General features: G+C 39.3%; 1 protein-coding gene across 2 annotated transcripts in view; it reads left to right on the forward strand.

Annotated features, from left to right (window-relative positions):
- RORB (RAR related orphan receptor B) overlaps positions 1–16,340 on the forward strand; it is a 140,872-nt gene that overhangs the window by 92,214 nt on the left and 32,318 nt on the right. For both annotated transcript variants that reach the window (XM_032096401.1, XM_032096400.1), the window contains exons 2-4: positions 911–996; positions 5,305–5,446; positions 8,435–8,836. In XM_032096401.1, the coding sequence (XP_031952292.1) occupies positions 911–996; positions 5,305–5,446; positions 8,435–8,836 (630 nt within the window). The remainder of the gene's footprint in view (positions 1–910; positions 997–5,304; positions 5,447–8,434; positions 8,837–16,340) is intronic.

The following is a 16,340-nucleotide window of genomic DNA, read 5'->3' on the forward strand; positions in this document are numbered from 1 at the left end:
CAAATGAAAGGGAAAGAAAATAAGTTTAACATTTCTTCTCAGTTTATCTGACTAAAATACAGGCACAATTCTTCCTTACATGTCTAAGTATGTGCTCTTACAGTGTCATAAGAGGAGAGACACACGATTTGAAATAATTGAGAGAATCAAACAGCTGTGTTAGTGGAAAAAAAAGGAAGATAGTGAAATATGTTTTCCTTCTCAGAATTAAAAGACCACTATGTTTAAAAAAGGATCTAAAGCATGTCCGTATTTAAACATTTTCAGATCATACCTGACTCTCCTAGTACACAGCCACTGGCTACCTAAACCCCATCTGTACGCCTTGCCTGCCAATGACCCAGTGTTAAAAAGTTTGAGGAGACAGGGAGGTTAAGCAAGCTTTTACCAGCCTGTCTCTGACAGTGGTATTACTATCTTTGTGTCTTGAAGACATAATTTGAAGAAAGTGAAAACTCATCACCTCTACTCTGCTTTAAAAAAGGCATCAAAATACACCGTGTATTTCTACCTCAGAAAAATGGAAAGTCACAAATATTTGAAGTATGTAGGAAGGAACAATCCAGATTGTTGTTTAGGATCCCTAATGACTGTCATTAGCAATAATGATTATAAAGTAAACTGGTAAAAAAAATACCTTAAAAAAGGTAATATGAGGAAAAACTTAATAATTGAGAGACATCTTAAAATGTTGAAGAGTTTTATGGGGTGTGGCAGAAACTACATAATGTGAAGCATTTAAAATTTGCCAAACCAAAGCATTCAAAACCAGACATACAATACAAAGCAGTTTTGTATTGTTGGGGGTCAGCTGGTTATCTGCTCTCCAGTTTGAAAGATCTCCTTTCGAGAAAAAAAGAAATTGAATACAATTATATACCCAAAATATCTGTCTTGTTTTCTTTTTCAGCACAAATTGAAGTGATACCATGCAAAATTTGTGGTGATAAATCCTCTGGAATACACTATGGAGTCATCACATGTGAAGGCTGCAAGGTATGGGATTTTAATACAGCATAGTCATCATCATTCGCATTAGCCTCAGGCACCTGTGTACAATGATACACTCTTAGAAGCTTTCAAACAAGTGGTGCTACAGGCTGTAAAGCCTACTGCTGATAAAGATGCATTTCATGCCTAGTTTTCCTAGTTGCTTTCTATTTTGTCAAATAGTCTTTAGAGCTACCTCCTTGTTTGAAACATGAATTAATTACATCTGATGCAGTGTAAGTGCTGACACCAACAGAGGCTGGCAATTGTAAGTCACACCTGTTCTACTTTAAATCAGCTTTGAGAGAGGTGGATTTCTTGTTTCGTATACAACCCATGTAGCATTACAGTTAGCATGTTACTTCTGGTCTTTTTTAAGCACTTACAGGTGTGAGTTTGGTCCTTTTTTATCTCTTTTGCATAATCTGCAGGGCAAATGGTAATCTCCAAAAGAAAGAATGCCTTACATTATGAGCAGTATAAAAGGATCCTTTGTCTTCTTCCGCATAGGCTTCAGTGTAGGGCAATTGCTGGGAATTGGAGGCTAATAAAAAAGGGCAGAGGGGGGAGATGCATGTAGCTCTTCCATGCTGCTTAGACATATTAACATATTATCTCAAGCATTAGTTCAAATAACACAAATCAGACCCCATGCAAAGAGAAGAAAGACTTCAATTTTCAATTTTAAAATTGTCTGCGATTTTATTATCTAAGGAATTACATTATTACTCGTGACAAACCAGAATTCCATACTACATGCTGGTACTTCAGTTTTAATTGTAAATGGGAAATTGCAAAGGTGGAGAGGCAGCATCTCTGATTTCTTCTAGCTGGAAACACACAAACTGGGACATTTGAAAATGCGTGCCCCTTTGCAGAGTGAAATCACAAGTCTATACTTAATGCTTTACAAAGTATTAGAACAGCTGAAAAATCTGAAAATTTGGGTGCACCCCATTTGCAAAAGAAATATTTTAATGCCAACACATTGAGAGCCAATATACTGGTAAAGATCAGGAGTTTTTTCAGGAACGTTAGCAATTGTAAGCAGAACAATTTGCAGTGTGTCTTTGTCTTACTGTGGCACTGGACTAGAAATAAGCATCTTCTTATGACGATCACATGAAACAGGATTAAACTAATTGATCTGATGCTTCAAAATTGGCACAAAAGCTACAGAAGAAAATTACTTTAAGCAGAAAAAGAGCATCTTCTCTCAGTACTCAGAGCCCACAGAGTGTCTAGGGGTATAGTCTCCCGTAGAAGTAATTAGGGTTAATGCACCCTTGTGTGTGCCTCAAGAGGAGATGATACCCCTGTGCTCTGTGAGTAGACTGCTTATTGAGATAAAGAGATTCTCTTCCACTTATAATAGTTTTAACCCTACTGGGTTTGTGCCAGTTCTGCTGTATCAGATCAATTAGTCTAATCTTGTTTTGTGAGCCTGTGTGAAAAAAACGTGTCAGTTTTTCACATCAGTTCCACTGGAAGGCATCTCAGCCTGTCAGAGCTCCCTGTTAAGGTAAGCACTGTTTGTGACAGTGCAGCTCTGCTCTCCATTTAAATGCCCTCTCCGTTTAAGCATTTAAATAGCTATTCACTCAGCCTGCATACTGGTCATTTCTGGCTCTTTTTGTCTCAATGTGTCTCAAACCTGAAATAATTAAGAATGGAGGCCATGTGTGGAAGAAACAGGGTAGAATCACCCCACAAGCATGCACATGTGTTGAGCCAGGCACCATGCAGCTGCAGCATTTCAGAACACGGCATCCAAGAATTACAGTGCAGTGGCGATGCTACAGACTTCAAGGAACAGGAAATCCTTTAACTCAATGTCCCTACATTAGTTATACTGCTGAAAATCCATATTGTAAGTGCTTAAGGGTCGTCTTAAATATTGCTGTTGGTTTGTATGCATGCCTGCCTAGGCTGAATGTGCATAGGCAGTGGACCTGCTGGACCCACTGAGTGAACTTGCAGCTTTGACACTATTCCTACGGAAAGGGTGAAACCTGAAGATGAGTTTGGACCACATCTGTCTCTGCGGCTCCTTCTTTGCTAAGAAGCCTTTTATCTTTTCTACTGCCTACACCAAAAGCAAAGTACTTTCTACCACTGTTTTGTCATAAATTAGAAAGTAGTTCATTTAACCATTTCCTCTCTCGGACTGGCTGTGGGTGGTGGGTCAAGTGATTTGTTCAAGGTGCAGAAAGATTTGTTGTCCATGTTGGAGGTACTGGGAAATCTGTCTTTAACTCTTTAGCTCTTCAGTAATGAAATACATCTTCCTTCATGCAAAATGGAACTATTCTGAGCAAATATAGCCAAATCTATATAAAGATACCATAAAAATGAAATGAAAGGATTATTGCTACTTTATAAGACATCTTATGCAGGAGAATGAGAGCATTAAATTCTCCTCAGAAAAATTAACTACCTGCTGTAAATTAATTTTGTTATGTAACCCTTGATACATAATATGGTCCTTTTTTCCTAAGGATGGCAAAGACAAAACAAATTCTTCTGAGATGAGATCAGCCTTAATGGGAACAAAAAGTACTGCAGGAGAAAGCACTGTCAATGCTAATGGTTGCATGTGGTTTTTTAACATTATTTAATTAATTTGTTCTCTGAAATCCATATCAACATAGATGCTGCTAAAATCTAAACCTGAAAACAGAAAACTCTTCACAAGTCAAAACCAAGATTGGCTATAAAGTTCAGCAAAGTGATCTGCAATTAGCATCCATTTAGTCTTAAATTAAACACACTTCTACCATTTCAGGAAAGTTCTGGTCAGCTGAAATCAGTTAAGTTTCCACCAGAATTTTTCTGAGATTTCCCCAAAGGACATCTGTTTTCTGAAAAGTACAAATCATAGAATTTAATTTATATTTTAGATACACTATAATCACTGATACACTGAACAAGCTTTAGCCAATTCAAGTGGGTCTCTTTATGCTTGACTTCAGAACTAGCACTGCCAGTGTCCTTGGTGGAACACCATGCCTGTCACCGACACACCACAACACCCTCATGCAATTCTCCAGGACTTAAGTGAGAATTCATGGATAACCTGTAGAAAGTGAATTGAGCCCTGTAGCACTGTCACTTTGTGACTTTTTCCATTGCTCAGTATTAACATCCATCAACCTATGCAGAGATACACTATTTCTTCCTGAGAAATGAAATCAGCTGTTGCTTTCTGGCTTCATTCCAGGGTGTTTGCAAGCTTGCAAGCTGGCCCAGAAAGGCACAAGCACTTTGGTATCACTTCTGGTGACTGGTCTAACTGCAGTAATGATATTTCTGCTGTTTCACTATTCACAGCCTCCTGCAGTGGCCAGGTATCCTTCAGCTTTCCCACCACACAACCTGCAGCTGCTTGCATTTAAAGTTGCCAGATTGGTTAAGGAACTTCTCTGCTTCATTCTTTTCTCTCTGGACTTGCAGATCCTCCTGACCTTTATTTATTTATTTATTTATTTGGTATAGATCTATTTATTTTTGTTTCTCTTCACCCTGTGGTTTCATTCTTCTTGTCATTCAGATACTTCATGTCACTTCTACCATAACCGTACCTTTTGGTGCCACTCTTGGCACCACCTCGTAGCAGCTGGAAGCTCGTAAGGATTTAGGTGTGTGTATGTATACTTCCCCTCCAGCCCTCAGGTCTCTAGACAAACAGCCCATGGAAAATGCCATTACATTCTCATGGTAGTATCTAAAGGTGTTGCTTTCTCCTTTGTGTGTTGGCTTTACTTGATACAGTCATTATATCCTAGTGCTTTTGTGAAGCTTGAATTTGAATTACTTCACTCCTGAATCGTATGCCACTCCAGACCAGATCAACATTTGCCAAGTTAAAGTGAACAGCAGACTTCAGCTTCTCATGCTATGCGTACCAGTAACAGTTATTACCAGTCTCTTCATTAAAGGAAGAAATTACTCAAAACAAGTACTTTTATGTCATCTCTTAAAAATGCTGACAAGTTTTTCCTCTATTAGGAACAAGTGTTAGATGATACAGGGTCATTATTGCACAATAAAAATGCATTCTGTGACATCATTTAGGTTTTAACAAAGTAGAATTATATTCTTTACAGAATAATGCACAGTTCTCCTTATTATAAATAAATGTTCTTTAATACAATACTACCTATCTGCAGAGCCACAGCATAAGTAGCAGTGCACTAAGTAAGAGTTTGCTATAGTTGTTTGCATGCTTTTTTTTGTGTGTGTGTGTCCACGCATGCGTATGTACATGTGTATTCTCATGGTAATGCTTGGTCTTCCCTGCTCTCTTGCCCCAAGGGATTCTTTCGGAGGAGTCAGCAGAACAATGCATCCTACTCCTGTCCAAGACAGAGAAACTGTTTAATTGACAGAACCAACAGAAATCGTTGCCAGCACTGCCGACTGCAGAAATGTCTTGCCCTGGGAATGTCTCGAGATGGTAAGGAGTCAAATTCGTACTTCACATCTAAGCCCTTTGAAACTTTTCTTCACTGCTAACTTACTTAAACTCCCTGTAGATTTCTGCAAAAAGAGAGAGGAGAAGCTCCAGGCTTTGTAATGCATGCACTGTGAGACGATCTTTGCCATCCGGTTAACAAAGAAGGCTATTTTCATGGAGAGGGGTGGGGAAAATCACAAAATGGAGAGCAGTATTAGTTTAGAACAGAAAGAGTCAGAAGTGAAATATGTTATTCTAATCAAAAGCACAGAGCACAAAAAGGTCACCTCTGGAGAGATGGGTTTATATTAAGCATTATATTAAACATTAGCATTTATCTTAATATTAAATACTGATATGTGAAAGCATCCATTTCCCTGAGATCTCTAAAGGTCTGTGGTAGTGAGGAGGCGCACCTACACAAATTTACGCCTTTCTAGCATTAGGGCTTTCTGTTTGTTTTATTCTGATCACTTGACCAAGTATTTTGCTCTGGAAGAAACCCCATTTCTTTTACTTGCATATTGCCTCCTGTCCCTGTCTGGGTCTGTAGAAGAACATTTCCTAATTTAGCGCTGAAAATGGATCCTATGCCAGAAGAAAGCTCCACAGTCTATGCCATCTCAGGATCCTTTGGTCTTTGTAGAGCTCTGATCTTCCAAATTGTGGTGTGATCAGCCAAGGTCAGCAGGCTGAGAACATACATCACACCAAAACTGCAGACAATGGGAGGCTTGGGCAAGGTTGTCCACAGCTCACATGCCGTAGGCACCACTCCTCGTGCAGGGGATTTCCAGCTCACAAACATGTTTTATGTAGTGAGAAAGTATTAGAAGAAAATGTTCTGCTTTTTAAAAGCAGTTTATATTAATTTTATTTTCCTGGAAGCAGTTTTCTGTCTTAAAAGGTTTACACAAAATGTGTCTTTTGAAATTAAGTTACTGATGGAGAAGTTCCTCAAAGAGCTATTTATTTAGACAGTCCACAGGCTATAAACTTTTTTGAATTTTGGACCATAATAGGTCTTCTTCTATCTCAGCGTGTCTTTTGTCTCACTGAAATGCCTTGTTTGCCAGTCTCACCAATCTGGGAGGAGCCTTGCAATCTGGCCTTTAATCCGTGAATTCTTTTTGGTCCTAGGATCCAGTATACTTGACACCTTAGTTCCTAATTCTTCCTGGTGATTAAAATAGTAACATTTCAGCAATTTAACAGCACATGCTTTCCTCCTGAAAGTAGTATCTTCCAATGATTTAAGGTATCACAGGGGCATTTTAATGTGGCTCACAGCCCTGTCTTCCCAACCAGTAATTCAGAGACCACTGCAGACAGACAAAATGAGTGATTCTTCCAACAGCACTACTTTGTTCTCTCATGGTTTATGTAAGGGTCTTTATGATTGTTTATGATTAAGAATATTAAGAGCTCTCACAAATTTAAAATTGGCTGTGTGAATTTTTTGACAGAAAACTTTAATATGATTTTTACCTCCCAGCCATGTAATAAATTCATTTTTATCATACACAGCCAGGATGCTAATTGACAGCAGCTGGAGAATCCAATTAATGAATATATAATGAGGATAAACAGTGGATGTTTGGTTATACTACTGAGGCCCAAAATTTGAAGAAAATTATTTAAAGTACAGTCATTGTATATTGTCCATAAGGGTATGCAGCATACCGTGAACTGATTCCAGGGACAGGCTGAGTTTGTGTGAGGTAGCTTGCAGCCTGAGTGTAGGACTGCAAATAAACTGAGGTTGACAATAAGAAAAAAACTCTCTTGGTGTAAAAAAAAAGGAAAACAAATCAAAGTGGCTGTCACCTTGTTCTGGCACTGTATTTTCATATTATGCTCTGCTTTTTCAGTTCTTTTTCCTGATTGAAGAATTTCACATTTATCCACATACGGGTTCAAACTGTTCTCAAGGGCTACATGAGAGCCCTGTGCTAATAAATGTGATTCTGAATTGATCCAAATTTCAGATGGACTGGAAATACACAGTATAGAAAATACACCTCATAATACGTAGAAGTTTGTATTTCTGGAGCAATGTCCTCTTACCTGTTCTGACGAATTCTGCTGAATGTGTCTCTGATTTGTTTTAGAGCACAATCAACAACTGCCTCTCTGCTCTAAGATCCCAAGATCTAGCCCAATAGAAGACCAGAATTTATAGAGAGATGGGGGTGGAGAGTGATAATCAGCTCTGATCTACTGTATATGCAGGCTGTGAATTTACTCCTCCTAGTTCCGCAGCAATCAGCATCTCACCTTTGAAAATGTCAATCTTGGTGTAGTGAACCCTCTTTCCGGGGAAAATGGTTTGCCCTCCTATATTTTTCTCCCTTTCTCATCAGGAGGAGTGCATGGATTTGTGCAGGGAGATTGTTAAAATGGAGATTGCATAAATCCCTAAGACTTTGCTTAGTGGAAAGATGACATTCATTTGTGCTGTTTACCTTCAAATCTGTTCTTTTCCTCTAGGTTCTAACCTGTAAGATTATTTTTTTTAAGTGGGAAGATAACACCCCATTGAAAGTATGTGATAATAAGGCTTTAGGGCTTGTTTTCACCCAGAATATTAATCTTGTTAGTGTACTTTGTAAAGGTTTGTGGAAAGTTAGTAAATGGATGTGAATTTACAAGACTGTACATTTCATACAGCTCTGGGTTGTTGTTCAGTGAACACAGAGATATAAACAGATGCATGGTCTTTTTAACATTCAGAGTGGGAAGTGAATTTCTTGACTGAGGCCCTCCTGTCAAATAGGAGTCGTTGTCACCTGGTAAATTCAAGTACACAATATTTTTTCTTTCATGAGATGTATATGATGTAAAGCTTTGTGTTCTTTCTCTGTTTCCACAGAAAAAGATGTTTCCACAGCAAAATTAACCCTGGAAGTAAATACCAAAAGAGGGTGGGGTTGAGGAGAATCAAGAGAAATTTAAAGACGATGGTTCTCATTGTGCTTTGCTTTTCAGCTGTGAAATTTGGAAGAATGTCCAAAAAGCAGAGGGATAGCTTGTATGCTGAAGTGCAGAAGCACCAGCAGCGACTGCAGGAACAGCAGCAGCAGCAGAGTGGTGAGGCAGAAGCCCTCGCCAGGGTTTACAGCAGCAGCATCAGCAATGGCTTGAACAATCTGAATAACGAAACTGGCAGCACCTACTCAAACGGGCACGTCATCGATCTGCCGAAGTCTGAGGGTTATTATAACGTGGATTCTGCCCAGCCCTCCCCAGACCAGTCTGGGTTAGACATGACTGGAATCAAACAGATAAAGCAGGAACCTATCTATGACCTCGCCTCTGTACCAAACTTGTTTACCTATAGCTCTTTCAACAACGGGCAATTAGCTCCAGGGATATCCATGAGTGAAATAGGTAAGGAAAACTCCTATCCTGTAGTGAAATGTGTATATATAAGCTAAGCTCCGGTTCTGTCTTTATTAAAATGTCATACCTGCATTCCATACACAGATACGCAATAGTTGCATGTTCACACGTGTGTGCACACACATACAGAAAGTAAAGGAAAGAAAATCAGTCTGGAACTAATTGACATAATATTAAGGCAGCTCTGTTTTTACCAAAATCTGCAAATTATGCAGTTCTTAAACCCAGCAGTTCATGTTCTGTTTATTAAATAGGAGCATCAAAGCAGGTGATGAATCAATCATAACCAAGTGATAATTAGGAAGGGGCTTGTTTCAAATGAGCTCATTACTAGCAGGGTTAAATGATCTTTTCAGCCATCCATCCGTATTCTTGTCAACACCCAGAATCCCCATAGCAGCTAATTCTAGGGTACTTATTGTGAAAAAGTACCAGTCATACTTTGGCTGCAAGGATGTCGATGCAGAGCAAGCTCACTAAATTCATTAAAGTGCACAAACTCTGAAAGCATTTGTGTGGATATCCCCACTTCTCTGCCTGAAGGCCTTGGAGAACTTGTCCCTTGCTTTCATCTTTGACAAGTGACAGAGACCTCTCTGTGAGGTGAGACTGTTATAAACACAATGACTAATGGTGATTTTTGTCTAAGGAGGATTTCTGTTCATCTAATGCTTCTAGTTGTATTTCAGCAAAGCCACTAGAAGTACTACTTCTGTTACAAAGGTATTATATGAAAAAAGATTGGCATCCTAATTAGGTACGTCAAGAAGTGAAATATGCTGGATTGGTTGTGGCTGAGAATGTAATCAAAGGTAATTCTCAGTGGAATTTAATTAAAAAGAAAGAAGAAGGAAAAAGAGTTGTCTTCGAGAGCACTCCTAGCAAATTAATAAATTTCAAATTGTGAAAAATCCTCTGCAGTTGTGGCCTGACTTTGCTCCCTCATGTACATGGATGTACCCTGAGATCTGTAAATTTGTGTGTGTACTCAAACTGACTGAGGACCCTGGAGGTGTGGCCTTCGCTCTATATAGATCGCAGTAATGGTATCTATAGTAGTTACTGTCTGGTGAAAAAATGAAGTAGTGGCTAAAATTGGTAGCATGTTTTCTGCCCATGGGTGCTCATTTGCAGGAGGCTCTATAACACATGGTAAGCTTTAGTTGCAAATTATGCAGGAGAAAGTTAAACTTCTGGCACTGTTTATTAGGACATGTTTTATTACCACCTTTGGCCTTGGCCACTGTCCAGTAAAACTATACACCTGCAGTGTAGGATTAGAGAGGAACATTTGCTCCAGCTTCCCTCTCAGCTCTCGTGGCCACATGAATATTACTCACATGTGGCTTGTGCATACCTCAGTCCTGCAACAGGGGATCACCATACTGCAAACCAGCTGAGAGACAATTTAAACAGTCCTTAAAAGCTGTTTCCATGCAGACCAGAGCCAGTACCGCAGGGAAATGTTTCCAGAGAGACGCAGAGGAGGTCCAGAAATGCAGGAGTTGTGATAGTCCATGAATTAGGGTTTGTGCTCAGTTATGGAAATGAGTGCAAAGAGAGATTATGGCCATGGGACTATATCCTTAGTGGCCAAAGAGTCCCCCTGAAGTCAAAGGGACCTTTTGACTTTAGAGAATCATTTAAATTTTATCTCTTGCTGGTTCACTTAGGAATAATGCATCATTCTTAATTTTTCACCCGTTTTTTTTTTTCTCTCCTAGCTGTAAACCCTCCAGCCCTAAATTCACTTCACATTTCCCAGTTTTTCATCCTCTATGTCATCCAGCCAATATTCCTCTTCCCAACCACACAAAGCAGGAAAAACCCCAGAGCAGAGGGAGCACAGCATAGCAAAGGGCCTATCTCTGGGCTGGCAGCAAAATTCAGAGGCTCTGGGATTTACCTCTCTTCCTTTTGAAATCAAAACTAGGCCTCCTAAATTGCTATGATTTTACACAAGTACTGTGCTCTGTCATTTGTGGCACCTGCAGCAGAGGGGTAAGGGTGATGATGAGAGATAATGTAGTGTAACAAATCAGCTGACACAACTGGAAGAGATGCACGATAAAATATTTGGATTAGTGCACAGGCAAATGATATTTTCAATGTTTAAAAAGAAATAGAAAATGCCTCTTGATGCTGAAGCGTATTGTTGGACCATCTGTAGAGCTGCAGTCTTGCAGTCAAAGTAGGAAAACTCTAAGCACTGAGATGTACTGATTTCATATTACAGTGTGCTTGAATTTCACTGCAGAATTGTATCTCACTCCAGTGACATTTAGGAATAAACTCAACTCATGTTAAATAGAAGCTGCTGCTTTTAACTGTTAGATGAAATCATACAGAATATGTAGGAGATAGAAAAGCTGTACTGCATTGATCCTTGTGGCTGATAGAAGTTTCTTTGTACCAACATGTCTAGTGATCTAGTGAACCACTAAGTATGCCAGATCATGATAGTTCTTTTCTGCACTGATTATTTTCTACCAGATAGAAATTTCCAGTCTTAGCTTTCTTCTGGCCTTTATATTCTTCAAATAAATATATGTATTTAAGCACAACCTCACCTGCCACTTGCGTGATCTTGAGTGCAACCATCTTATTTTTTTCCTCGTGAATGAATGTGTGGGAGTTCCTTTCATCCTTGACTTCCTAGAAGTTGCTGTAAGCTCTCCAAGGAGCAGACTTCTTCACAGGCACTCAGAACGAAAGTAGTCTGTGCAGCTTCTGCATTACATGTCAACCAAAATCCAGTTCACTTACTCCTTTGGTGTTAATGCTTTGCTTGTTTCAAACTCACTTCTCTCCTGTGTAGGGCATTTTTTTATTAAGATATAGTTGACTGCACATTTCCAAGTTTGAATCTCATTTTCTCTTTCTTATTTTTCTAATCTTTTCAATCCTGTCGCATTATGCCTCAGTCTTCATTGATGCTTTGTGACTTGTTTCAGTTTAGAATTGTCTCTTAATTAGCATGCTATGAACCTTCTCTTTCAGATTATTATGAAAATGTTAAATGCTTGTAAAACAAGTCCTAACAATGGTCCCTGCTGCACCTGACTAAAATACTTGCTGCAATTGCATATATTACTTTAGTATTTACATTTGGCTTGCTATCCAACAGTAAGTTCTCTTTAAAATCCAAGTAACAAGTCTTCCTTTCCCTGTCAGTTTGATTCAGTTATAACAATAATATTTTCTAAGATAACTCTATGACATAATTTACACATCATTGACATGCTTTTCTTCACATGGTAATTTTCTAGTTCCACCAAAAAGTAATCTAAATGGTTAGAGCTACTTTGATCTGTTACAGTTCTGTGCTTTAATTTGAATGTGAAAGTGTTCTTTTTCATGAACGTACATTCATCTACAGAAGACTTTGTAGTGGAAATGGAAATTGTTCAGCTTAACAGTTTTGAAATGCAAAATTTTTTACACAGCAACTGTTTTGACACACAGTATTAGAATGGAACAGCAAGCAAAATATAGCTTATCTTGTATTGCATATTTACTGGTATCTATATACTGCGCAAGCAAATAGGTGTGGGAGAAAGACATGCTGACCAATTAAAGTTATATAGGGCTCTGTTGCACATACTTAGGATTATTATATTTCTCCAAATGAGTTGAATAGACCAAGATACAGCTGCACATTATCTGATCACTATGAGAAACAGGATAGGCAATGTCTCCTGTGGACAAGAGGGTTAAGTATAACAAAGAGCATTTTCAGATACAGTCACAAATTCCTCATGTAGCTGTCAGAGCTTATGATGGAGAAAAGTTGTACAAAATCAGGTAGTGCCCCATTAGGCACAGCCCTTGTCAGTATTCCAGTTCCTGTTACCAAAAAAAAAAAAAAAAGCAAAGCATAAAGAAATCACTCCAAAGCTCATAAATACACTTACAGGGGCAGAACCTCAACTTGGCATCAACTGCATTTCCAGTCCAGATCTCTTTTCTTTAAAGGAAGGTATTTTTGTCCTTAACACAAGGCATCTTGTTGGACACGATATACATTTGGGTGGGCAGAACACAAAATAGGTGAGGTGCAGTGAGCAGATGGGTTCGGCAGGCTCTGTCACTGCCTGTCCTGCTGTCCATGGGTGGCATAATCCAGGTGTGTTCTGTCAACCAGTGATGCTGTTAGCATGGGAAACACCCATGTCCCGAGGACACATGTGCCAGGGACTGGGCAGCATGCTCCTGTTTTTCCATGACCATTGTGCCATCTACACATCTGGGAAGACAGAAATTTCTCATTGTGCCGTGGGAGCTCAAACTATAGGGTGAAATCTGCTTGTCATGTCAAAAGCAAGAATTTGGTGATTTGCAGAATGGCTTTCTCGTGACACAGCAAACCACGGAGGTCAGCTGGTGGGTGGGAAATTCTGAAGTGAGAAGGAAGCTCCAGTTCCTGATGGCAGTGCTTGCTCCCAAGTGTGGTTTTAAACTGGGAGGCATCAAAGGCTTATTTTTAGACTTGGTGAAATTAAAAGACTACCTTGTTTAAATATATGTGCATAATATTATCTGTCACTGAGCTGAACATTGCATTTTCCTCACTAAATATGTGGCTCCAATCTTGGTCTGTAAAAGTTAATGGAAACGCTTCCCTGCCTTAACTGCAGTTGAGATTATCAGCTATGATTTCTTAGGGACAAGATAAAATTATTAAGCAAACGCTGTTGTGGAGAAAACAGATTGGTTAAGGGTTCACTGTCACTGCAAGTCAAACTGAAGGGTGCCCTGTAGCTGTGTATATGTAGGTAGTCCTTAAGATACCTCTAGGGTGTACAGGAGGTCACATAGCCCAGCCTCTATAGTTACAGATGGAAGTATTGTTTACATATATTTACATTTCTTCACCATCAGGCCTGTATGAAGGTACCCCATTGGAGAGCTTACATTTCTACCAAAATTAAAGTAAGGTTGGTGAGCTCCGGTTTGATCTTCCCTTTCCCCAGTCCTTCTAAGCCCTGTCTGCTCTGTATATCTTAGGGTGGGCAATAACTCTCTAGGACAGACGCCAAATGTGGTTTGGAGGAGGCATCACCAGTCTTATATTGTAAGGCACAGCTCTTCTGACCTGGGCACATAGCCTGAAAAATGACAGTAAAGGAAAACCTTAACATTTTTTTAAAGACTGATTCAGGATAGGTATGTAAAAGAAAAGTCCTCTTAGTGACCACAAATGACATTCTGTGCATTTGTAATTTAGTTATAATTTAGCTGGGTTCATCTTTATATTCTGTGAAGTTACTTAATTTCCATTCCTTCAATATCGTACAAGCAGGAGTTATTTCACTCTCTCTCCTTGAAGGGAAATCTTCACCTGTAAACATTCTAAAGTCCTCTGCTGAAGATCTGTACAAAAGCCAGTCCCACACCCTTCTTCTTTCAGCAAAAATATTTTTACTAATTTTAGAAGAACTTAGTTTATTCCTCCATGTCTATACTCTTCATGGATGTCCACAACACTTAGTATTGGATATGCAATATATAAATATGTATCAGTATCAGACTGATGTCTTTAAAAGTCCTCTGTGCTTTGGTATGGAAACCACTTCTCCATGTGATGAGCACTTCAAAAGCATTTTGCCAATGTGATAAGCATTTCTTATTCTTTAACACCCTTCTATTTATCTCCAGGGTTTGTTCCCTGTGCCAGATCAAGTGTTAACAGACAGCTTACTGAACATGTATTGGTCAATTAGATGCTATTTAAAGGTACACTCCAAATCACATTCAAAATGCAATGAGCTTGCTAATTAAAGCCCATACCCTAAGGTGACAATAGCGTGTGTGTTTATGTTCCCTTTACAAAGCCACCACCCACCCCGCAGTGAAACAGAAACTACGTTTTTGTAGTCGTCTGTAACATTCTTTCACTTTTTTTTCTAGGCCATGGTTTAATATTCCTTCTACAAACGTGACAGTCAAAATTTATGGGGCTGCTGTCTACACCTTGGCAGCTGTATTTAAGAGAAGCAATGTTGCCATCTAGTGAGCATTTAAAATATGCAACATGTGCATTTCTGTGCACATACCATCGGGACACTGTATCTTACCATCATTACCTGCTTAAAAATGACAATCAGAATACATTCAAATTTCAATTCTGTGCTCAGTTCACGTGACAAAACTTAGAACTTCAGCTTGTTTTACAAATGAACTAAAAATATGCATAGAACGGTATTAAAAACAACCGTATCTGTAGCCTACATTTTGAAAGCATCATAATATAGTTCTTTAAAGTAAGAGAATTTCTAATCCTTAAAAGTGTATAAAATGGCTCCTTTTCTGCAAAGATGAGAATGTGTTTTTGCATGAACAAACTTGACAAAATATGTTCATTCTACTGAGAATCACAAAAAAGCAGTTAGAAATCAACCATTTGTAGCAGTCAAAATATGTAAAATACCATATCATATATCCCATTGTCTTGGGGTGACCTTATGATGTGTATCCCATATCGCTGCCTATGCCCAGAAATTAATTATTGGCCTTTCTATGCCTCTGAACTGAGCCTGAGAGGGGGAAGAAAAAACTGAGCAAAACTTTCTCAAAGCAGTTTGAAACTTGTTCAAGGTCACATAAAGATAGCAGGTTTTTTTTTTCAGCTGGGGCAGGGGGGAGCGAGGAAGCACCCGGCTGGCAGCTTTTCCAGTCAGCTTTTGGCCAGTTTTTTTGCAGTTCCTTGTTCTCTGGAGAGAGGCTGAGAGCCGAACTTTTCCTTCTCTGGAATTTCGGATTTTCTCCCTTTTCTACTGGACTGCCTGATTGCTGTAACATCAGAGCACATCGGGAGGACTTTTCACCGGGCGCGGAGGGCCTGGCCCCGGCCCAAGCCCCAGCTCCGAGGAGACCAAAGGGAGGACTCGAACACTTTCTCAGGTTTTTCCTCTACAGCGAAAGATTTTACCATTTAACATTATTTTCCTTTCCCGTGTGCTTGTTAAATAAATAGTTTTATCTTCTTCACTTTCCTTCGAGGAAAATTTATTTTTTTCCCGAACCTGGTGGGGGGGAGGGGTGGTTGTGCCTTCTCTCAGAGTATATATATATTTCTAAATTTGGCCAAACCGGAACAAATTTAGTGGCGCCCAACTGTGTGGCTCGAAGGACAGTGAAAAAACTTGTGCTAATTACATTTTGGGTTGAATTTACTTATTCTGTGTTGGAGTAAAGTAGTCACCATGCTGGCTGAGTTCATAATGTCACTCTGGCTCGATGTACTCATGTCTTTCTGGTCCTTAGGCTTCATTGAGGTACTAGTGCTTTTTTGGTCCCTAGGGTTGTTTGCCTATCCACAACTTGCTCCAATCTTGTCCTTGATATGTAAATTTTACAGAGAAGGGAGACGAATCAGGATTTCTATTTTGCTGTGCTCAGTGATAATGATTTATAAGAAGTTGATAGAGGTACAGGCAACTGTTCGACGTGTGTATGATAAGTGGTTTCTCCGTCCTAACCCCAGTCCTAG

This window comes from Corvus moneduloides, chromosome Z (assembly GCF_009650955.1).
Source record: "Corvus moneduloides isolate bCorMon1 chromosome Z, bCorMon1.pri, whole genome shotgun sequence".
Taxonomy (NCBI): domain Eukaryota; kingdom Metazoa; phylum Chordata; class Aves; order Passeriformes; family Corvidae; genus Corvus; species Corvus moneduloides.